Genomic DNA, 25,391 nt, shown 5'->3' with positions numbered 1-25,391 from the left:
GCTCCGGCGCTGTGAGTGGCCGGAGCAGCAATACCCGGAAGAAGATATATGCTTCGGACTACAGGGGACAGCGGTGACATCGCTGGCTCCTGTATCGGGTAAGTGATGCATAGTAGCCCATTATGCTTTACCTTTGCAGGGAGACAGAAGAAGTAAACCCATCATATTTCCTCTTTAATTGCATCACTACACTGGCCCTGCTTGGACTGACGTAAATATGTACACCTCATACCCGATGGGCTGCTGGGACAGCTGACGAACTCTGTAGTTTTTGCCGCTAATACAGTGATCTCCGCTAGCTTCCAAGTCCTGTGCTGAGTGGCTATACTACTGCATATTGACCACAGGGGGTTGCTCACCATTTAGAGAACCCCTTTATTTTTTCAATGAATGGAAAATATTCTCTGATTTGAAGAGGTGGCAATCCTGACATCACCACCCAGCTTCTCCACCTCATCCAATCAGAACACTTTGTATTAATTGTAAAAATACAAGGCATTCTGCTTAAAAATAAAATAAAATACAAGGCATACTGTGAATGGTGGGGGTGCAGAGTCGATGACCGCCTTTGGTCAGTTTGCAGTGGTACAGCCACCCAACACAGGACCTAGAATATAGCGACAATCACTGACGTAGTGACAACTACTACAGTAATGTTAAGTGGTCGATCAGGTTTGAAACATACATACTCTTCGTAGTCAAGTTTAGGAGAGCAGCCTGGGTTGACAATGCTGCTCCTCAATAGATACAGTATGGTGAGTGTCATCATCCTAGGAGAGTGAAGTGTGTTACTGGCAGGATCACTTGGGTAAGCCTCCAGTATTTAAAAAAATAAATAATTGCAGCCACCATATCTACGTATTAGTGAGCTTCAATATATAACAATTTTGTTTTTGTGCTCACTAAGGCCAAGTTCACATATGTGCGGCTGCAGTTTTCAGTTTGTGGTCCTGTGCGTTTCTATTCACTGGTTCAGGTCAAAATTTGCACCTGAACCGGATCCAAAAGCACACATGACCCCTTTTAGAAACTACACCATGGCCGCCCCAGACCTATGTGAACCTGCTTCAATGAGAGCTGGTCACATTCACGTGTCATGCGAATTGGATGCGGTTTAAAATGAATCCAATTCGCATATATGTGAACCCAGCCTTAGGTCTCTTTCACACTGGGGCGGGAGCCACGTCGGTGGTAAAGCAGAGCTGTTTTTAGCGCTTTGCCGGCGGTATAGCCGCGCTGCCCCATTGATTTCAATGTGTAGGACCGGTTTAGGAGCGGTGAATACACTGCTCCTTCACCGCTCCAAAGATGCGGCTAGCAGGACTTTTTTCACCGTCCTGCCAGTGCACCGCTCCAGTGTGAAAGCGCTCCAGCTTTCACACTGGAGTGAAAGGTGCCAGATTTTTTCAGGCGCTATAAATGCGCTATTTTTAGCTCTGTAGTGCTTGAAAAACGTCCCAGTGTGAAAGGGGCCTTAGAGTCTTCTTCATTGTCTACACCACTCACTGTTGGCAAGCATTACCACTCCTATACATTTTTTAAATGCTTGCCTAAATGACCAAATTGGAAAGCGAAGAAAGGACCTTGTTACAGCCTACTCTACACAATAATACTGCATGCTTATTCAGTCCTTGTATAGCAAAGTAACCTGCGAAGATAGAATGTTCTCTTATACCCTCCTCTCTTCTATTTTTTTATATGAAATGCCCATTGTAGATCAGCACTATTCAATTTCAAGCCCTAAAAATATTATACTACATATAAAACACAATCCTATCTGAGTAGGTTTGGATCACACAAGGTCAAGTTGCCGTCCTGAGATTGCAGGTTTCAGCTAGACTAATTATGGCACTGCTGTGGTGGAACAGCATTTAAAAAGAAATTTGAAGCCACTTTTTTTTTTTTTTCCCTGTACATTGTGGGTTTTTGTGCACCAATGCCATAAATATCCACTTTATTTAATTTCGGGAACTACTTGTAAATGTTTAACTTGCTTCCCCCCACCTGTTGGAGCTCAAACAGAACCAGCATTCACCATAGCGAGGTGGAATTTCTGCAGCTGGAGGCTCGCCAGGGCAAACTGAAATGGCATCAGACAGTCTGAATGAGATGAACACAGAACAGTTTAATTTTATACAGACAGGCTGACTGGCTCATAAAATACACTTTTTTTAAAGAATTCTTTAGTGAGCATAGCCTTAACCACCTGTAATATTAGTGTTCCCCTTTCATGCACTAGAAACACAAAATCAAGAATTGTTGCCATGGAGGACACATACAGTTTTCGTTTCATTCACGGATGAAGTAGCCTTATAGGAGCAGGAGCTGCAATGTTTGTATCAACAATGGGCCCCAAGTTCTTGAAATTTGTTGTCAAGCACAGGTCATTTTTGTTGCAGGACCTACCGTACTTTGTTTAGGTGAAGCTGCTGCCCGGCTGAGATATCTAGTAACAAGGGGGTTTACTTTCAGTAACAAGGTTTTGTTTAAAGGGGTAAATCCAGCCATAGATGGAGCGATTCTCTTGAAAATTGCTCAATTCCCCCATCGACACAGTCTGTGTCGGAATTCCTCCCACAAAGCTATTGTGTTCTCCCAGTGGGGAGGCGTGGGAGCTGTACCAGCCAGGAGAACGCGCAGTGATTGTTGCTAGTGGCTATAGGTGCTGGCAATAATTGCATGAAAAATCCAACGGACTGATTGTTCCCAAGTTGATCTGCCCCTGCATAGTTTGAATCTCAGCCAGTCCCTCCTGACCCAGCCAGGATTCTAACAGTCTATTGCCAGCATAGAAGTTAGTTTGGGAAATTAGGGGTAAGGTTAAGTATTAGGGGAAAGGGAAAAGCCTAACCCCAGGCACATTTTTTAAAATTTTTGGATAAAGTGGAGAAAAGTTAAACATTTTGTCAGGTTTTTTTTCTGTTTGTGTGTGACCTTTTTGGGTGAATTTCCCCTGTGACACTCATAGAAAAAAATGAGGGCTGTCACAAGAACAAGATGGCAATACAATCATTATCAACCATTCTAAGCTCACTCTACAATGCTTGTGTTTTGTGTCTCTCCATTAGAAAGATTTTTATAGTTTCCTTTCCTGAAGGTAATTTAATGAGAAATTCCACCATGAAGGACACACATGGCAAAAAAAAAACACGTGTTCTAAACTCTCCATGCTCCATTACAAAGTACAAATTGGCTGGAGTTCATAGTTACATAGGTTGAAAAAAGACACAAGTCCATCCAGTTCAACCTTAAAAACAAATAAATAAAATAAAAAATAATCGTACAATCCAATATACCGTATATACTCGAGTATAGGCCGACCCGAATATAAGCCGAGGCCCCCAATTTACCCCCAAAAAACTGGAAAACTTATTGACTCGTGTATAAGCCGAGGGTGAGACATGGCTGTCCATCCCTGTGTGTCCGTCCATCCCTGTGTGTGTGTCCGTCCATCCATCCATCCCTGTGTGTGTGTCCATCCATCCATCCATCCATCCCTGTGTGTGTGTCCGTCCATCCATCCCTGTGTGTGTATCTATCCATCCATCCATCCATCCCTGTGTGTGTGTGTGTGTGTGTGTGTGTATTCATCCATCCATCCATCCCTGTGTGTGTGTGTGTGTGTGTGTGTGTATCCATCCATCCATCCATCCATCCATCCGTGTGTGTGTGTGTGTGTGTGTGTGTGTGTGTGTGTGTGTGTGTGTGTGTGTGTGTGTGTGTCCGTGCAGCCTTGTGTGTGTGTCCAGCCTACCTGTGTCCCAAGCCTCCGTCCCGAGCCGCCGTCGTCCCGAGCCTCCTCTGTCCCGTGCCTCCTCTGTCCCGTGCCTCCTCTGTCCCGTGCCTCCTCCGTCCCGTGCCTCCTCCGTCCCGTGTCGTGCCGATGGATCGCCGCTCCAGGATCGCCGCTCTTCTCGGCGGCCATTCTACAATTCAAAAGCCGCGCCTCCGCCTCCGCCTGTGATAGGCGGAACACTCAATTTCCCAGCAGCCTGTGTTCCGCCTATCACGGACATCCTCTCATACTCGTCCGTAGTATGAGAATGAACGGATGTCCGTGATAGGCGGAACACTGACTGCTGGGAAATTCAGTGTTCCGCCTATCACAGGCGGAGGCGGAGAAGGAGGCGCGGCTTTTGAATTTTAATGTCCGCCGTCTGTCTGCTCGATACGCTGATCGAGCAGTCAGACAGCGGTGACTCGAGTATAAGCCGAGGGGGCACTTTCAGCCTCAAAAAAGAGGCTGAAAATCTCGGCTTATACTCGAGTATATACGGTACCCAATTTTATGCCCACGCTTGATCCAGAGGAAGGCGAAAAAAACCCCAGAAGAGCATGCTCCAATTTGCTACAGCAGGGGAGTTCGGTGTCTAGTTTGTAGTTTAATGGTGTGGGTAAAGAAGAAGTACAGCTAAAGCTTTTTTTGGCCATACTTCTCCTATGGATCATAGGATTGCAATTCATTCGGCACTCCTGTGACATGTTTTCAGCTCACAGTGGGCTAAAGTCTGCTCTTGGCTCATGTCATTCAGTCGGTCCAGGCTCAGGAAAGATCCCAACCATATGCTCAGGATCCACTCAGAAGCCTGGATCAGCACCTGGCTCGGCCTCTCAGCGATCCACTGAGAGCCTGAGTCAGCCTCCTCCACCCCTTCACAGTCCAGCTCACCAGTGAGCGCTGGACGGGAGAGCAGAAAGCCACTAACAGTCATGGCTCTCTGCTCAGAGCGGAGGGGAGAACTGAGCGATCAGTGGTGTTTAATCGCTCAGTTCTCACTGCGGAGATGGGGGGGGGGGGGGGGGGACAGATGCAGTATCGGATCAATGCTGCATCCACCTAGGTGAGTATAAATGTTTGTTCTTTTACAATCCTGAATTTCTCTTGTAAGGTTAGGCATTAGCACAGAGTGAACTAAATATATTTTATAACAAAATAAAAAATACTGTTAAAATGGGTGTTGCAATAAGTCCCAAAACTATTATTATTATTGTACAAAATGTTAGCGTGTTAGATGTAGCTATCCCAAACCAATTAAACAATAGTTAAAAGAAATGGTAATCAGGGATAGATACAAAATTGAAAGACTGTATGTTGAAACACGCAATACATAATATAAATACTTGAAATGACCACCCAAACAATACAATTAATAATAAAGCTTTTATTAAAGCACAACTAAAGTCCTACTGTAAAGAATATCTAGGAGCAAAGATTTTTGGCACTAGTGACCCTATAGTGACATGGTCAATTTTAAGTGTAAGGGAATGCTTTACAATAAGGAATATTTTTCTTTTTTCTATCATTTAGAGGAGACATAGGCCAGGAGGTTTGCATATCAGGTATATATAATATATCAGATAAAGGGGTGTGCGAAGAAGTGGGATAACATGGGAGGGAAGAAGCAGTTGCAAGAACTGTGCTTTAAGCCTTATCTTTACCCTAGTTAAAAAAAAACATTTAAATGAAAAGAACGTGATTAGGAAATGTAAAAGATGCCGGATTCAGAAGTCATTGAGTTTGTGATGCTTTTGGAAATTCCCAAGATTGCAGCAGTATTACAGCAACCATATATAGGTATGAAAATATATAAACTACCAGACAATGAATTGGCAAGTAAAAAAATGAATGTAACTGCACACACAATTTCTACAAAGCAGTGAATTACTTCTACTAGAAGTCACTTGAGGTTATCAAAGAGCTGGAGACTTGAGAAAATGCTAAAAAAAAATATTGTGTTCCAAGATTAATTGTGGGTAGGAATCAAACAAGCTGGAATTGTCAGGGTTGTTAAACTATTATTGATGGAGCCAAACACTTGAGGAGCAATGTCCTTCAGAAGGTCAGCAAGAGAGACATACAGCTGCTGTAAATATCTACTCGGCTGGCACATGAGCCAACACAGTAGTGCTTTGGATTGCTGCCTGGAGAATTACACAAAGTGCTGAAATTTTTACTTAAAAGGATGAATGATTCAAAAAAGTGAAAGCATTACAGCTGAATTCTAGGCATAAGTTTAAAACAATGGTTACAATTATTAATTATTAAAACAAATATTAAATGTATTTAAAATGCAGCCAATATAAAGAAAATACAACTGGGCAAGAAAGGGGCAGTACCTGGGACCAATCAGCTGTCCTTCATGCACATGTGCTGAAAAGAAATATACTTAGGAAAGAGCATAGAGATGACCTCATCAATGGGTTGCTGCTTCTTTACTGTCCTTTACTGTCCAGGTAAACTGGCCATATAGATGGATTTATATTCGGCCATTCAAACTGCTTCCATAGAATGAGCATGTTGGATAGAAGTTTGTTGACAGCGGGGAGGATTCTTCAATCCATCTTGCTTCTGTGGACAGAGTAACCCTTTTTTTTTTTTATTCAGCCCAATGGCTGAAGATAAATGAAAGATCTATCTATGGCCAGCTTTACATCCTGGGAGCATGAATACAAATCTTTTGAAAGTAAAGCCAGCCATCGGTGTTTTGAAACCATATATTGAAACCAGTGGGTTTCCTCCAGGTACTCTGGTTTCCTCCCACACTCCAAAGACATGCTGGTAGGTTAATTGGCTTCTGTCCAAAATTGGTCATAGTATATGAATGGGGACCTTGGATTGTGGGCTCCTTGAGGGTAGGGACCAATGTGAGTGTGCAATATACAGGGATAGGGACAATTGTAGACACTCAGGTTGAACTGAATGGACCGGTGTCTTTATTCAACCTTACTAACTATGTAACTATGCAACTATATTGGCAGGCCAATCGATCAACTTAAATACAACCAGCATGTTGGATTTTTACATGTGATTATTACTAGAGACTATAGTAGCTAGCAGTAATCACTGTATTCTCCTATCAGGGACAGATCTCTGTACCCCCCCCCCCCCCCCCCGGGAGAACACAAAAGCTCTGCGGTGGGGATTCTTTCATCAACACTAACCACTGAACATGTTGATGGGGGAATCGTGCAATCTTTTTTTTTTTAACCCATTTCAACTGGATTTAGCTGCCAGGAGTAGCGAAAGTAGATTATATGTATGCAGAATCACATTTCTCATAAGGTACTGTGGGCCTGTAGAACTGCAAAATTTTCCATCTGATAAACATCAATAAACAAGACTGAAACAACGACTCTAGACAGTGCCATTATAACCCACACAGGACCAGAAAACCCAGAAATTGTTCCATATAAAGCATGCATGATAAGTAGATGGGGCACAGCTTGGGTTTCTTCAGATACATTTTCCTTTACACAGGGGCTAGTTCACACTTGTCAAATTTCCTGCAGAAAAATGCATTCATTCATTGCTAAGGGACTCTGGGGTGCGATATCTGCTAAGTTCCTGGATCTGCATATCTGTGTTGGACATTAGGAGAGGCTACCACTCTCCTTATTAGGTTTTTTTATTCAGTTTATATTATTTGTTGTGATGTAGATAATATCAATACCAGGACGTAACTAGAATGACTGGAAAAAGACACTGATCATTACAATCATTACTAATCATGATTATTACTTATTACTATGCATGTAGGGTTTGGAAGATCTCTGTAAAGTGTACTAATTGCATGCTTCTCCCTCATTTTAGTTCATGAAGAAGAAGCCCAGTAAGCGTCTTGGAAGCCTGGCCTTGGGGGGAGAGAAAGCCATCCTTTGGCATCCGTTTTTCAAAGACATTAACTGGGACCGACTCAACAAAAAAGAAATTGAGCCTCCATTTAGGCCCAGAATTGTAAGTATTATAGAGTCTAAAGTCATCACTGCTTTTTGATAAATTTACAGTAGATTGCACAACTCAGAAAGCAGAGGTCATATCTAGACCAAAGGGAAAACGCAAGGTGGGGTTCCAAACCAAGTGCAGAATTAAAGTGGTTGCAAACCCTTACAAACCACTTTAACCTACAGGCAAGCCTAGATTAAGGCTTACCTGTAGGTCCAAGAAATATCTCCTAAACCTATACGGTTTAGGAGATATTTACTAAAAGACAGTCACAGCTGTCTATGGCGCATGAGCTGTAGACAGAGGCGTGCAGGCGCACTATCGCCGTTAGCAGCATGCCGCTGCTAACGGCGATATGCCATTAGTGGGGGCTCCCGTGCGCATGCCCGGGAGTGACGTCATCGCTGCTCTGGCGCTGTGAGTGGCCGGAGCAGCCATACCCGGAAGAAGATGGACGCTCTGGACTACAGGGGACATAGGTGACATCGCTGGCTCCTGTGTCAGGTAAGTGACACATAATGGGCTACTATGCAATGCATAGTAGCCCATTATGCTTTATCTGTGCAGGGAGACAAAGAGGAAGTAAACCCATCAGGGTTTACTTCCTCTTTAAGATCACCTTTGTTTATTAACAAAGAGAAACTCATATTTATATAGACACAAACAGGCATGTCTAATAGTCCTTGACAGAATGCAGAAGGTCTCCCATGTAAGTCCCGATTAGGTGTGATACTCACACTACACAGTTGGCTTGTACAGATGACACTTTGGTCCAGCGCCATCTGCGTTCCACACTGGTTACCTCGGCTTCCGGCTGCTACTCCGTGCCATCTGTACAAGTTAACTGTAATGTGAGTGCCGCAACTAACAGGGACTTGCATGGGAGACCTTCTGCATTCTGCCATCAACTATTAGACATGCCTGTTTAGTTTTTTTCAGATAATCTAGTCTATGGGCACATTGGGTCTCTGTAAACAACTTAGCTGTAATCTTTCAAGGTTAGTAATGTCTATAAAATAACCGCACTGCTTGAATGAGCTCTATAAAAAGCCTGCATATGCTTTTGCTTAAGTGGAACTTAAAATGTGTGTAAACAGGCAGGATTTTTATTGCAGAAGAGACATAATGAGGTTGTTTTACTAAAGGTAGATAGGCTGTTCACTTTGCAAGGAACTTTACCTTTAGCTTAGTGACACAGTCACTCACTTTGCAGAAAATACCCATTCATATGCAAGGGGGAAAAACAAAAAACAAAAAAATGTATTTTTGATTGAACACTAATTCAGTGGGTAATTCTCTTGCAAAGTGAACAGCATATTTGCCTTTAGTAAAACAACCTCAGCATGTGTCTTCTGCATTAAAAAGCCTGCCTGTTTGCCAATATTTTATGTAAAATTCCACTTTTGCAAAAGCATATGCAGACTTTTTATAGTTCTCTTCTAATGAATAACTGTGTTGCTTCAGAATGCGCTCTATAAAAAGCCTGCATATGCTTTTGCTAAAGTGAACTTTTAAAATTTGTGCAAACAGGCAGGCATTGTATTGCAGAAGAGACATTCTGAGGTTGTTTACTAAAGACAAGTCTATTCACCTTGTGAGAGGATTTGTGTTCGGCAACTTTTACCTTTAGCTTAGTGAACGAGGCTTCCATCATCCAATCATGTGCAAGCAAAAATAATACCCCCCCCCCCCCCCCCCACTCTCGTGATAGGGCATTCTTTACAATGTGAGTGCATCACTAAGCCAAGGGAAAATTCCCTTGCAATGTGAGCAGCCCAATTGGTTAGTAAATCAATCCAAAAATGTCCTTTTTCTCTTCTACTTTTTGAATCCTTCTTTCCTGGCAGTCTGTGACCTATCTGATAATGTACACTGTTACCCATGCAATTCTGCATTCTGATGTAGATGCTACAGATACAGGGAACCATAGGAGTGCCAGGCTTTATTTTATGGAAGGCAGGGCTATGTGAATAGGGTCAGGGTTCTAGGTAGACCTTTTATAAACTAAGCCAGTGCAGATCTTTATCTCTGAGTCCTCTTTTACCCGCTTGGTGAGCACCCACCCGCAACGTACTGCAATCGAGCAGTCGCTGTAGGCAAAGCGGCGTACCCGTACGCTGCTGCCTACTTCTGGGTTGTACACAGCGGGAGCCTGTCAGCAAGTCCTGGGCAATAGTTCATGGCTGGGAGCTGCTGATAACAAACATATCATACTTACCTCCACTGCGCAGCTCGCTTTGCACAGAGTGGTTCCTCGATTCCAGGGGTCCCCTTGCGTCTCCTCCCCACATCAGATAACCCCCTATGAGAAGCGTTCTCCTGGGGGGGTTACCTTGCGGGCTCGCTCCCGCTTCCAGAATTTGCGTCTATAGACACTAATTCCGGACTCGGCCCGCTCCCCCTGCGCACGTGTCATTGGATTTGATTGACAGCAGCGGCCAATGGCTGCGCTGCTATCCATCTATCCAGTTTACAACCCCTTTCAGTCACCTATGTTGCTGAGTAAACTATTCTTCAATGATTTGACTATGAGATAATGTTTCTTCTTCTATTGTCCAGAAAACCAGGGAGGATGTGAGCAACTTCGACCCAGAGTTCATTAAAGAGGAAGCAGTATTAACCCCCATCGATGAGCGATTGATCCCAATGATTAATCAGGATGAGTTCAGGAACTTCTCATACACAGCTCCGGACCCTCAGGGTATTACACAAGATGGAAATGCCAGTATGATGCAATGAGAGCAGGCCAGCAGAGTTTATCCCTGTCTCTGCAGAAAAAAAACATAACAGCAGCCCAGGACACAAGAGAAGAAGCCAATGTGTCTTTGTTGGTATAGTGCATTCCTGCACTGGGGAGATTCGTTATTTATAGCACTGGTACTGTATCTGCATGCCCTGAATCTTAAGCATCCACTGTTTGAAAGCAGAAGGCTCCAGCATTTGACACATTAATGACTGTGGTGGGGAATTCTCCAGACCGTTAAATGCCACATTCTTGCTGTCTTTGGCTTGCAATCTGCACCTGAGTCCATCTGTGCTGAACCAGCCCACGAGTGATGGAAGTTCCTTGCTTGAGGCTGCAGCTTCAATCTCTGCTTCACAGCTGTAGGCACACCAAAGCCAACATAGTGCAAAACTGCAGGAGACTCTTGAGAGTAGAAAATAACTCAGAACTGTGAAAAACAATTTTTTACGTTGTTACAAAACTGGTCCTTTTCCATCCCATAGCCATAATAAAACAAGAAAAAAAAAACCACTTCAAATCAAGTTATTAAATCAAACTCTATCTGGATTCAAGGAGACTGTGTGTGAAGGACAACATTAAACCAAGAAACTTCTGGATCCTTGATAATGCTGAAAAGCATCCTAAGAGTCTTGCTACAATAAAGGATAATGGCTTTCCACCACTAGGTGGCATGATTGAGCAATATGGCAAAACAATATGTATTGGAGGCATATTTGAAAATGAAGTGAATGATTGACTGACTTCACCTTTTTTTTTTTTAAATAGCTACTCCTCCCAGGCAGTAGGCCTCCTCCCGGGTAGTTGGACGTAGACTGTTACATAAGAGCACAAGATACAGCACAAGCTAATTTCATTGTGTTACTTTTTTTTAAATTCCATTTTCTATTTTATTTCTTACTTGAAAAAAATCAACCAAACTCAATCCCCATCTACAACCTGATAATGTTTTATTCTGTAAGAGGATTCCTGAACAACAGAAAAAAACAAAAAAAAAAGCTTTAGAAATGTTCATTGTGTATGTGTTTGATACATAAGCTTGAAATCACAATTGAGCAGACCCCAGTGCACTTACTACAACAAAGGCTGGTTTATCCGTTAACGTGGCACACAGAACATTGGAATAACTGACTAAATATATAATGAGCCCCTTAGAAAAAATAATATAGTATTCTCAGGCTGTTAGCAATAAGTGATTTTAGTTATACAAGAATTGGAATATTCACTTGTGCAGGCTTACTTGTGAAATTGTTATCTTTGTATCCTTATTTAGGATTTGTGGGTCTGACACTTTTGCTTTAATGATCAAAGGTGTCTTAAAGCGGAAGTAAACCCAACCATTTAATAGTTCTAAAAAACAGTTACATTCCCGGCATGCCGGAAATGCTAACTGTCACATTGGTTGTGCTGTCAACCAAACTATCAAACCATCCAATGGCTGGTGTCATAACTGATCACATGTGCAACATCATGGCAGTTGAGGATTAAACAGAGGCAAAGATGGCAGCTTCCATGGCTGAAAATAATAGGAGGGTTTACTTCCACTTTAAAGTTTGGCAGTTGCTGCCTCTGTTAAATGTGTGGCCTCATACACTCCCTACCAGCTCATATCAGACATCCATGGTTATGAACAATGTTAACAACTATGATCTTTGTGTACCCCTGTTATGCAGTCTCTGGAGCTGGGAGACTATGTGAAGCCAGGCAGTCGACAAAGCAGAAATCTAAAGTGCAGAGCTCTGATATGACATCCGGACCATAGTGTTGGGCTTGGGAAAAGTTACTAAAGCTACATAAGGGAACACATAAAATATTTTTATAATTTTACCTGCACACATATGATTGTAGCTTATGTGTTCCGATTCTTGTAGTTCCAATCATGACAGGTCCTCTTAAAAGGCAATCTCTCTAATATGTTGTGCACCATTAGACAAGCTTGTGCTTGCATATCCTAGCTGAGGTGTCTGACATAAAGGACAAGTTCCTATTTATTCATAATGCCTTTAGCTCACCTTCCCCAACCTAGTCTATTCCAGACCCCTCCCACAGAGTTGCTTGCTAAACCTCTGCCTGGCAATGGTGGCTACATCTGTTAATGGGACAATACTCTGATATGCAAGGAATTTACCCTTATTAAAATCTGTGGGGGCTTACCTCCCAGGACAGAGGAGGGTAACCACAGAAGAATACTATGAGGATGATATGAGTAGTAAGACCCTGAATAGGTAGGGAGGCCTGGTGCTTTGTTTTTTAGATCAACATGAACTTGTTCTTTAGATGTTGTCTCTGGTGTCCTATGGCAACTAATCAGATTCAAAACATACATCCCTGACCTGCTTTCTTCCCTTAAGGCTCCATTCACACTTGTGTGACTTGTCATGCAACATTGGACATCAAAATCCCATGACATGTTTTCCAATGATAACCATTCATATATGCGTGACTTAAGGTTGCAGCAAATTCATGTACTACTTTGGTCTGACTTTTGTGCAACTTGAGGGCCAAAGACTTCAATGTTGACCCTCAAAAGCTGCATGAAAGTTGTACCTGAATGTTATACATTGCAACTGTTGTCCATTATCACTGGTAAAAGCCAAAGTTGTATCCAAGTTGCACCCATCCAAAGTTGTGTCAAAGGTGCATCAACGTTGCACTGCAAAGTCTGCACAACTTTGGAGTCCTACAAGTGTGACTGAAGCCTAAAACACTGTTAAGATAAAATATATATTGGGGGTTACTTATGAAAGGCAAATCCACTGTGCACTTGCAAGTGCAGTCACTGTAAATCTAAGGGGTAGATCTGAAATGAGAGGAAGCTCTGCTGATTTTATCATCCAATCATGTGCAAGCTAAAATGCTGTTTTTTATTTTCCTTGCGTGTCCCCCTCGGATCTACAGCGACTTTACTTCAAAGTGCACTTTCAGTGCAAAGTGGATTTTCCTTTAGTAAAAAAAACCCCCATTGTGTTTATAAAAATGCAAGTGAATTGTAAAATGGCCATCCAATATAATGTTTGTTTTTTTTTTCATTAAAAAAATCAATCCTCTATAAAGTGTCAATGCATTGTAATAGTCTCTTATTGGAGCATAATAAACACCATAAAATGTTTAAAAAATAGGTAATCTTGCTCAAATTTAATAGTTCTATACCTTGCACCCAGGACAATTCACATGTTAAAATCTCAATATTCATGCAAAATTAATTCCAGCAATACAACCGCTTTCACTTTGTATATTGCTCCTAATGTTTTGATAGGAGTAAGATCATGAATTGTAATCACAATGTTTGTGAGTAAGATTACCTATTTTGTTACTTTATTAAAAGTTTTTAAAGCTTTTACACTATGACAACCCTCCTTGTTTTGCATATAACTCCTGCATAAGACATCTGTGAATATAGTTCAATCCCTGTGAGAGGAGCGGTGGATATTCCAAAGTTGTTGTGGAAGGCGGATCCCCTAATGATGATAAACATGGTGCCTTTGGGGATTTCTTGATGATCATAAGCATTTTATGGCCTTGCCTTTAGTGGGGGGTCATGTGGAGTCGGTGAGTTTTCTAGTGTGACCGTCGTGGAACACTGGAACACTTTGAACACTTTTGCACAACTTGGAGATTAATTTTATTTGCATAGCACAATAGCACTTTATGGTGTTTATTATGCACTAATAAGAGACATTATAATGCATTGACAATTTATAGAGGATTGATTTTTTTAACAAAAAAAAAACAATATATTGGATGGTCACTTTAGAGGGCATTAGCTACATAATTGTATTTTTATGAACACAATATATATATATATATATTTTTTTCTATTCTTTTAATAGTGTTTTAAGGGAAGAGAGCAAGTCAGCACTGAATCGTTTGGGGTGTTGTTACATATACACTTTTAGGGACTGATCTGTAGCCGCTTTAGCTGCATAAATCCTAGCATTGGTTATACTAATACATAACCACACTAGAGGTTGAAAGTTTGAATTGTCAAGTGAGATAAACATGGAAGTTAACAGACTAACTAATTGACCTCTTGGACTTCAGTCGCTGACTTTGGAGAAGTATGCAGGTGTAAATTCAGATTTCGGTTACTCATACAGTATTGAACCCATTGGGTCAGGATAACAGCCTAGTAAATAGCATGTTCACTGTGCTAGGTTTACTACAATTCTAATGCTGGCCATACATGGCACAAAAAAAAACAATCGTAATTTTAGTTTCAAAATAACTTTAACTTAAAAGCAATCATTCTATACAACAAAAAAAGCAACTTGTTAAAATTCTAAATGGATTTACAATTGAAATGCATGATAATACAACCCTTTCTTCCAAATGATCATTGTATCAGGTGATTCATATGAAAACATGTATGGCTAGCATAATGCCGATAAATGTGTCTGCCAAACCTTTTCCATATTTTGGAGGTGTCATGTTATGGATCTGTAGTAGTGCACAGTAGAGTTTCCAGCTGGGGCTGACTTATGAAGAAGTGCATACGCGTTCCCATTCCCTTTGTTTTTAGCTTCTAATGCCAAACACAAAATGTAAACCCATTTTATCCCTGCTTATTGTATTGGAATATTTTGACTTTTAGAAATATATTTATGATACTGTGTGAAGTGTCTTTGTTTTCTGTTCGCTTACTTAACGGCCACAAATCACAAGTTTGTATCAAGGTTCCTCTGGTTTTAACACAATGAAGTCATGCCAAAGTGTTTGCCAACATTTCTCAAGTGCTGCCCTTAAGTTATGCTTTCATTTCAACGTAAATGTAAATCCTGGATGACAATTGCTTTTGTGCAATTCTTGTACTACAGGTTTGGAAACAAAAGCCACGTTTAATTGTTCTTTGGCACCGAAGAGATTAATATGAATTAAACAGGGATCTTTCTCAAGGTCAGGTGGGAGAGTAGGTTTCTAATGCACCTCAGAGTATGAATGTGATTTTAAAAATGTTTAGTTTAGGGGTGGCCAATAGCCCACTGTTGTGGCCAGCGCCCCCCTGCTCTGGCACGGCAGCTTGACAAGCCAATATTGCTGGTTCCCAACCCACCATCCCGGAGCATCAGTGTTCTGAATGGAACCAGCCCTAGAGGAAGCATGGCTGCAGAGGGAGCAGATCTGCAAAGCCAATGCTTCCTGTACAGCACAGGCAGAGCAATACCAGTTGCACACCGCCTGGGACAGCAACCAATGGCAATACATGTAGCAAGGGAGATTACTGAATGGAAGATTATTAATAAAGGTCAGTTTATACTGTGTATATTATGGGCATATCCCTTCTGCAGTGGTTACTGGGCTGCTGTCAAACTGATCCGCATGTGCATCAGCCCACACTGAGCCATAGGCTTCTGGTATTACTGGCAGGTTTGGTGCTCTTTCTGAAAGCGCACCAAAACTCCTGAATGCAAGAGTTTTGGTGTGCTTTCAGAAAGTGCACCACACATGTAGAATATAATAGAAGTCCATGGCAAAGTGCAGCTAACCCACATGAAAGCCACAGGTGTACTGTGCTGCACCCGTGGTGCAGGTAAACCGCAGTGCATCAGTGTGAAAGGAACCTTAGGTCCCTTTCATACAACTGGTTGGATCGGTTCCGCATTTCCGTTTCTTCAGGTGGACCCAATTGGACTGTCAATTCACCTCCATAAAGTGGCAGATGTAAATGGACTTGTGTCTGTTTACACATGCCTACCTCCAATCCGATACATCCCTATCTGTCTGGGCAGAACCAATCAGAGGGCCCATAGAGTGGGCTGTGACTGTGTCCACTCTGTATATGCCTGCTCAGCTCATTGCGGCTGTGCGACCGGTTACAAAGCCACTTAAGTGGCCCTCGCTCTTAAAGGTTGGGCATCCGTGGTTTAGGAGAAGATAGGTTGCTGGCGCAGCCACATTTACTAGCCACTTCAAAGCATTTCCAGGTGAGTTTGGAACCTCTGGTCAATGCTCAAGTGTGTGTTAGAAGTTATGGGCAGGGAATGCTAGCTTGGCCAGTACACAGATGTTCAGAGGTTGGAGCAAACAGTCAGAGTTTGTGAGTCATTCCTATTATTGGTTCAAGCAAGACACTTATTACAGCTTTGGTTTCCTGACTAACATTATCTGTCTGCTTTGAGAACAATAAATGATGCAACAGTTTGAAGTACAGGTATGGGAACTGTCTTGCATAATAAAGAATAAGTAAGTAAAAGTCAGGTATTGCCCAAGGAGCAGCACCATTGTAAAGAAAGGCTTTGCAGTTTATATCATGGGGCCTGATTTTTACAGACAATGCTGAAGGTTAATTTCAAACATTTTAATTGTTGATTGGTGTCCTGTGTTACCTCGCAGATTGACAGTTTGTGCTGAATTAATAATGAATCCACAAGGGGCAATGGTGTGAGGTTATATTATTCGTCTGCTTAAATCTGGAAGTTCAGATTAAAGAAAAGGGGTATTGCCTACAGATACCGGTCAACTTTTACCCACTAAACTCCTGTGTGAAAATTAGACTCCAAATCTGATTGCTAAGGGCAACAGTAATGAGGACTTCAAGTTCCCCAGAACAGTGGTTTTCAACTTTTTTTTTTTTTATCTTTCCCCATCATCCCTCATCTTTGCACCACTCATCCACAGCTCACCTCTGCAATCCCTGCACCCGTCTTCCACAGCTCACCTTTTCACACCCCGGACCCCTCTTCCACAACTCACCTCTGTATTCCCAGCACCCCTCTTCTACAGCTCACCTCTGCACTCCCCACACCCCTCTGTCACAACTCTCCTCTGCACTCCCTGAAACCCTCTTCCACAACTCACCACCTGTACTCCTGGCATTCCTTTTCCACAGCTCTCCTCTGCTCTCTGGGCACCCCTCTTCCATATTTCACCTCTATACTCCTGGCACCTCCTCTTCCACATCTCACCTCTGCACTCCCTGCACCCCCTTCCACAACTCACCTCTGTCTTTCCGGCACTCATTTTCTACATCTCACCTCTGTACTCCTGGCACCCCTCTTCCACATCTCACCTCTGTACTCCTGGCACCCCTCTTCCACATCTCACCTCTGCACTCCGGGCACCCCTCTCCCACATCTCCCCTCTGCACTCCTGGCACCCCTCTCCCACATCTCCTCTCTGCACTCCTGGCACCCCTCTCCCACATCTCCCCTCTGCACTCCTGGAACCCCTCTCCCACATCTCCCCTCTGCACTCCTGGCACCCCTCTCCCACATCTCACCTCTGCACTCCGGGCACCCCTCTTCCACATCTCACCTCTGCACTCCTGGCACCCCTCTTCCACATCTCACCCCTGCACTCCAGGCACCCCTCTTCCACATCTCACCTCTGCACTCCGGGCACCCCTCTCCCACATCTCCCCTCTGCACTCCTGGCACCCCTCTCCCACATCTCCTCTCTGCACTCCTGGCACCCCTCTCCCACATCTCCCCTCTGCACTCCTGGCACCCCTCTCCCACATCTCCCCTCTGCACTCCTGGCACTCCTCTCCTACATCTCACCTCTGCACTCCGGGCACCCCTCTTCCACATCTCACCTCTGCACTCCAGGCACCCCTCTTCCACATCTCACCTCTGCACTCCAGGCACCCCTCTTCCACATCTCACCTCTGCACTCCGGGCACCCCTCTCCCACATCTCCCCTCTGTACTCCTGGCACCCCTCTTCTACATCTCACCTTCGCACAGTTTCTGATCTCTTTCTCCACTCACTCATGTCCTCTGCCTTCCTGCACATAAAACAATAGATTCAAAATTATTTTGTGCCCCAAACTTTGAGAAACGCTGTATTTAGAAATATAGTTCACAGTATTAAAAGTATAATCGTAAGGAGTTGGGTTTAATACACAAAGTGAAAAACATCAGACCAAAGATCCTTTGCTTTATCTTAAGGCCAGGTTCACACTATCTTCGCATGAGGCTCGCAGCAGGGGTCGAGGGCACCGTTTTAAAATTTTGGCTGAATCTGGACCTGAAATGGACCAAAAGACACACAGGGCTCCTGTGCAAATTTTCACTAGAGCCACAGCGGAGATATGAGCCAGTCAAAATCTCCTGCTATTGCAAATTGGATGCGGGAAACCCACATCCATTTTGCAATAGAGTGAACCCAGCCTAAAGGTTTGATTTGAAAATTTCATTCATGTGGATGAAAATATAATTTCTTCTCCCTGTTTAAAACTTTGTAAAATGAGCCCAATGACATCACTTGCAGACTTCACTATTCTGCTATAAACCTTTCTCTGTACGACAATGAATGATGTAATGGACTGCTGCAGTTACTAGTGACATAGCACAACCCCAGAACTACATCTCCCAGGAATACTTTTCCTACACATATACAGTAAGCTCACTTACTAGAGAAGTCTCTTTATTATTAAATCTTTACTAAAATGTGTGTAAATGTTTCCCTTCAATTAACCGATCCCTAAGAAAGCCTATTCTGATTCACTTAAATACCTAGCCATATGCAGATGCTTGAATGAAGATTCCCCTCTCTCTCAGCAAAATCAGCCCAAATGTGGATGGGCAAGTTCTTTGATGTCAAGGCAGCACTATGGTTTTTTGCTGGGGAAAAAAATAAATGTATGCAGGTGAAGTGAAACAAAGAGGGTGGGAATAGGTGATGTTCTGTAGTCCAGGAGGCTGGGCTGGGAACACTGCTTGGGATTTCAGTGCAGAATTCATTGTGTCATCAGCCCAAAAGGAAGTTAGAAGTAAAGAAGTATTTTTCTTTGTATGCTGTCTGAGTGGAAGGCAAGGTGGAAGAGGATTTAAAGGGACAGCCCCTCGGATATTAGGTTGATCGATGGATCCCAGAACATTATAAAGGAGAATTTGTGTTAGAGCCAGGTGAGGGTATATCTGGCTAGGTGGCACACATTGTATGAGAATGTCGTATTAATCGCAAATAAAGGCACGAGTGAGATATATATATATATATATATATATATATATATATATATATGTATGTGTGTGTGTGTGTGTGTATGTATGTGTGTGTATAAATATAATATATATATATATATATATATATATATATATTATATATATATGTGTGTGTGTGTAGTGTAATTGGCATAAGTGTAAGAGGCATTGCTCTAAAGCCCTATACACACTATCAGATTTTCTGCTGAATTTTTCCTTCAGATTTACCAAAACCATATAATATGAGGTCAAAATTGATTTTCAATTTGTATGCAATCAGGCAGGCCCTTACACTACATGGATTTGGTAAATCTGAGGATAAAAATCAGCAGAAGATCTGATGGTGTGTATGGGGCTTTAGGATAAGGCACTATGTGTTTTTTTTATTTTATTTTTATTTTACATGTGTTTTGAGTGGAATAGAAGCTTCTGAAGAATTGGTAGCAGCACATGTTAGAGCACTGATTATTATTGCAGGAGGGTACGCAAGAGTGATTTATATTATAAGCACTACTTGACCATACTTGATTGTAAATTCAATCAATCAAGGTGAGAGCACATCTAGACTTGAGGAAATTGAAAGAAGCAATTCACACGAGAACACGGGATTAAAAAAAAAAGAAACATTTATTGAATGCACAAGGATATTGGAGGACTATTCAGGTTTTTTCACATTTATGGTTTATTGCGTTTAAATCAGCGCTGCATTGCTTTTTTATCATTAATAAGTACTATAACACATTTATTGAGAGTTTGGTAGGGTGCTAGCGAGGCATGTACTGGCCATCGGGACTACCGGGAGTTTCCTGGTGGGCCGATGGCTCAGTGGGCCACTCTGATGTAAGGGGGCTGGTGATGAGACACTCTGATGTAAGGGGGCTGCTGATGGGACACTCTGATGTAAGGGGGCTGCTGATGGGACACTCTGATGTAAGGGGGCTGGTGATGGGACACTCTGATGTAAGGGGGTGCTGATGGGACACTCTGATGTAAGGGGGTGCTGATGGGACACTCTGATGTAAGGGGGTGCTGATGGGACACTCTGATGTAAGGGGGTGCTGATGGGACACTCTGATGTAAGGGGGCTGGTAATGGGACACTCTGTTGTAAGGTTGCTGGTGATGGGACACTCAAAATGTAAGTGAGCCGGTCTGGGTGAAGTCCAGGGCCAAATTTCTGTCCCAGTCCAGCCCTGGTGCTAGCAATAATTAAATAATCCTTAGCAACCCCCAAGACTCATGCTAATAATTTAGAACTAGTTTCCTGGCAGATCCTCTGGTTTTTGCTGCAATTGACAGGGATAAATAGAGAAGTGTGCATGGATTAGAGATGTACTGATTTTTTTTTTCTTTTACCCCAACATACAATTGAAGTTATGATGCTTTCCACCCTGTTCCCAAATTAAAAGTCTGAAAACATGGTGAAAGACATCAAGTTTAACTGCTTCAGCCCCGGAAGATTTTTACCCCCTTCCTGACCAGAGTACTTTTTGCGATTCGGCACTGCGTTACTTTAACTGACAATTGCTCAGTCATGCGACGTTGCACCCAAACAAAATTGACATCCTTTTTTTCCCACAAATAGAGCTTTCTTTTGGTGGTATTTGATCACCTCTACGGGTTTTTATTCTTTGCACTATAAACAAAAAAATCATACATTTTGAGAAAAAAAAGCAATATTTTTTAATTTTTGCTATAATGAATATCCCCAATAAATGTATAAAAAATATTTTTTTCCTCATTTTAGGCCGATATGTATTATTCTACATATTTTGGGTAAAAAAAAAATAAAAATCGCAATAAGCGTATATTGCTTGGTTTGCGCAAAAGTTATAAAATAGGGGATAGTTTTATTGCATTTTTATTATTAGTAATGGCGGCGATCTGCAATTTTTATTGTGACTGCGACATTAGGGCGGGCACATTGGACACGTTTGACACAATTTTGAAACCATTGTCATTTATACAGCAATCAGTGCTATAAAAATGCACTGATTTACTGTGTTAATGACACTAGCAGGGAAGGGGCGAAGAAGGGGTTAAGTGTTTCCTAGGGAGTGATTCTAACTGGGGGGGGTGGGCTTCCTCTCACATGACAGTGATCACTGCTCCCAATGACAGGGAGCAGTGATCTCTGTCATGTCACAAGGCAGAATGGGAAATGCCTTGTTTACATAGGCATCTTCCCATTCTGCCACTCTGTGACATGATCGCCGTGACACCGGTGTCCCTATGCTCAGGAAACAAAAGCATTATCATTATAGAGTCTGTTCAGGTCACTCTAGAATATGAGAAAGAAGTTTATCTGCATACTTATTTTCTTGTCAGCCTTTCTTTTATATCGGCCTCTATAGTCAGGTAAAGTGAATAACATTGATTTATTTGTTACATCTGAAAGTGGGTGGGATAATAAGTGCATCCGGAAAGTATTCACAGCGCTTCACTTTTTCCACATTTTCTTATGGTACAGCCTTATTCCAAAATTGATTAAATTAATTATTTTCCTCAAAATTCTACAAACATTACCCCATAATGAAAATGTGAAAGAAGTTTCTCTGAAATCTAAGAAAATGTATTAAAAGTAAAAAAACGAAAAATCCCATGTACATAAGTATTCACAGCCTTTGCCAAGCCACTCAAAATTGAGCTCAGGTGAATCCTGATTCCATTGATCATAATTAAGATGTTTCTACAGTTTGATTGGCATCCACCTGTGGTAAATTCAATTGACTGGATATGATTTGGAAAGCCACACACCTGTCTAAATAAGATTCCACAGTTAACAGTGCATGTCAGAGCACAAACCAAGCCATGAAGTCCAAGGAATTGTCTGTAGACCTCTAAGACAGGATTGTATCGAGGCACAGATCTAGGCAAAGGTATAGAAACATGTCTGCAGCATTGAAGGTCTCAATGAGCACAGTGGCCTCCATCATCTGGAAATTGAAGATGTTTGGAACCACCAGGACTCTTCCTAGAGCAGGCTGGCCGGCCGGTCAAACTGAGCGATCAGGGGAGAAGGGCCTTAATCTGGTTTAACCAAAAACCAGATGGTCAGTCTGATGGAGCTCCAGCATTTCTCTGTGGAGAGAGGAGAACTTTCCAGAAGAATAACCATCTCTACAGCACTCCACCAATCAGGCCTGTATGGTAGAGTGGCCATTCCTCAGTAAAAGGTACATGACAGCCCACCTGGAGTTTTCTAAAAGACACCTGAAGGACTCTCAGACCATGAGAAACAAAATTCTGGTCTGATGAAACAAAGATTGAATTATTTGGCCTGAATGCCACGCATCATGTCTGTAGGAAACCAAGCATCACTCATCATCTGGCCAATACCATCCCTACAGTGAAGCATGACAATGGTAGCATCATGCTGTGGGGATGTTTTTCAGATGCAAGAACTGGGAGACTAGTCAGGATCAAGGGAAAGATGAATGCAGCAATGTACAGAGACATCCTTGATGAAAACCTGCACCAGAGAGCTCTGGACCTCAGACTGGGGCAAAGATTCATCTTCCAACAGGACAATGACCCCAAGCACACAGCCAAGATAACAAAGGAGTGGCTATGTGACAACCCTGTGAATGTCCTTGAGTGGCCAAGCCAGAGCCCAGACTTGAACCCAATTAAACATCTCTGGAGAGATCTTAAAATGCCTGTGCACTGATGCTCCCCATCCAACCTGATGAGTTCCTTCAAAGAAGAATGGAAGAAACTGACCAAAAATAGGTGTGCCAAGCTTGTAGTAACATACTCAAAAAGACGTGAGGCTGTAATTGGTGCCAAAGGTGCTTGAATAAAGAATTGAGCAAAGGCTGTGAATACTTGTGTACATGGGAATTTTTTCCTTTTTTATTTTTAGTAAATTTGCAAAGATTTCAAACTTCTTTTACTTTGTCCTTATGGGGTATTGTTTGTAGAATTGTGCTGTGAACACTTTCCGGAAGCAATGTATTAGGCAACAAGGGAACATGTTGTCCCTGAAGACGATTTGTTGAAAGCAGAGGAAATGGACAAGCGTAAGGACTTGAGCGACTTTTACCAGGCCAAATTGTAATGGCTGGATGACTGGGTTTGTGGGATGTTCCTGGTCTGCAGTAGTCAGGACCTACCAAAAGTGGGCCAAGGAAAGGAAAACTGGTGACATGGTCATGGGCAGTCAAGACTCATCGATGCACGTGGGTAGTGAAGACAGGCCGATGTAGTCCGATCCAATAGAGGAGGTACTGTAGCTGAAAAGGTTCATGCTGGTTCCTCTTCTCCATTACATATAGGGAGGTGTTCTGTAGTTTATGAAGAGACCTGGGAACATTGTAACCGATAAGAGTGTAGCAAATGACAGTATCAGCTTGATCTCTAGCAGAACCAACTGTGTTTTTGTTAAACTTGAAGAAATGTAACAAAATGTAACAAAATGTTTCTATTAAATATTTAACAGACTCAAATGGAGCAACTAGGTTATTATTGTTATTGGAGTTTGAAAGTGTTTTTTAATGTTTTTCCCATATCCCATTCGCTTACATTGTCTTTTTTTGAAATACCAAATACAAAAGACCTTATGTAGGTCTATAGATTTTGGGATTGTCTGCAGATTTCCTGACCTGCCAATTTTTAGGTCTTTCTTTTCCTGTTATTTTCTTAGAGCTCGTGAATGTGACAAACGCGTTTGCTTGATGCATTCAATTCCAGCCGGGTCTACAAGTTCAAAGTGAACTGTACATTTTTTTTTTTTTTTGATATAGCAGTTGTTTATTGTCCTCTGATACATTGAAGACCCCCTGAGCAAAAAGATGAATTTTGACAAATCTTCCTGATATGAGGCATTGCTGCGTGTGAACGAAAATTTTCTCTACAGCCTGCAAAAAAGTGGAATTATGAGAAAAATTGTATAAAATTAGATATAAGGTGCAGTCTTCTAAGCCACTGTACACACGGTCAGAGATTTCCACAACCAAATCCGTCGGATTTTGCCCGTCGGATTTTGGCCGTCGGATTTTGTCCGTCGGATCTTGTCCGAAACTGTTGCATACACACGGTCGGACAAATTTGGCGAAAAATCCGATCTTTCAGAACGTGATGACGTAATTTCGTTACGATGGGACTACATTCAGGCTAGTAGCCAATAGCTTTGATGTAGGAATTTGATCTGAGCATGTGTGGCACTTGGTCCGATCAAAATTCTCTACACATGATCGGAGTATGTCTGATCGGCCCAGTTGGTCGGGAAATATTTCCAACATGTTCTATTTCTAGGTCCGTCTGATTTTTATTAACGAAAAATGATCGGATTGTCCGACGGACTGATTTTGTCAGACCTAGTCTGCCGGAAAGTCCGCGTACACAGCATTAGATGGACATATCATTTTAAACGGACTTCGAATTGGCAACTAAAGCCTCATACACACGGTCGGACTTTGTACAAACTTTTCCGTGGACTTTTGTACAAAGGGCGTGGTCCACAAGTTTGTATTGCATACACACGGTCGGACTTTTTGACAACAAACGCGAACGTAATGACGTCACAACGTACTGACGCCGCTTCAAAAGAGGACGTTCAATGACTCCAGCGCCACCTTTGGTGAACTTCTGTATTGTAGTCTGATCTTTTGCATTGGTTCTGAGCATGCGTGTTTGTACCTTGTACAAAAGTCCGATGCTTTTGCGTACACACGGTCGGACTTTGCTCCATCGGACTTTTGTTGGCAGAAAGTTTGTCCGTTCGCACAGCCAACAAAAGTCCGATGAAAACAGAAAAAGTTTGTCCGATGGAGCGTACACACAGTCGGATGTTGCTCCAAAACAGCTAATTTGCATGTTTGTTGTCAAAAAGTCCGACCGTGTGTACGGGCCTTAACAAATTAAAACTTAATTCCAGGTAACTTTTTTTTAAGCCTCCCCCACCCCAATACCTACACTATATTACCAAATGTATTAGGATGCCAGCCTTTATACACACACACACACACACACACACGAACTTTAATGGCATCCCAATCTTAGTCC

General features: G+C 42.3%; 1 protein-coding gene across 1 annotated transcript in view; it reads left to right on the top strand.

The window, feature by feature from the left end:
• PRKCH (protein kinase C eta) overlaps positions 1-15,076 on the top strand; it is a 297,109-nt gene extending 282,033 nt beyond the window's left edge. Inside the window, exons 13-14 of the mRNA XM_077464376.1 lie at positions 7,592-7,735; positions 10,283-15,076. Of these exons, the coding sequence (XP_077320502.1) occupies positions 7,592-7,735; positions 10,283-10,462 (324 nt within the window). The 3' untranslated portion in view covers positions 10,463-15,076. The remainder of the gene's footprint in view (positions 1-7,591; positions 7,736-10,282) is intronic.
• Positions 15,077-25,391: the final 10,315 nt, after the last annotated feature.

Source organism: Lithobates pipiens, unplaced genomic scaffold (assembly GCF_037356315.1).
Source record: "Lithobates pipiens isolate NorthernLeopardFrog02 unplaced genomic scaffold, aLitPip1_a1.2 Scaffold_30, whole genome shotgun sequence".
Lineage (NCBI taxonomy): Eukaryota > Metazoa > Chordata > Amphibia > Anura > Ranidae > Lithobates > Lithobates pipiens.
The sequence above is the reverse complement of the archived record's forward strand: the minus strand, read 5'-3'. Positions and strand labels throughout refer to the sequence as shown.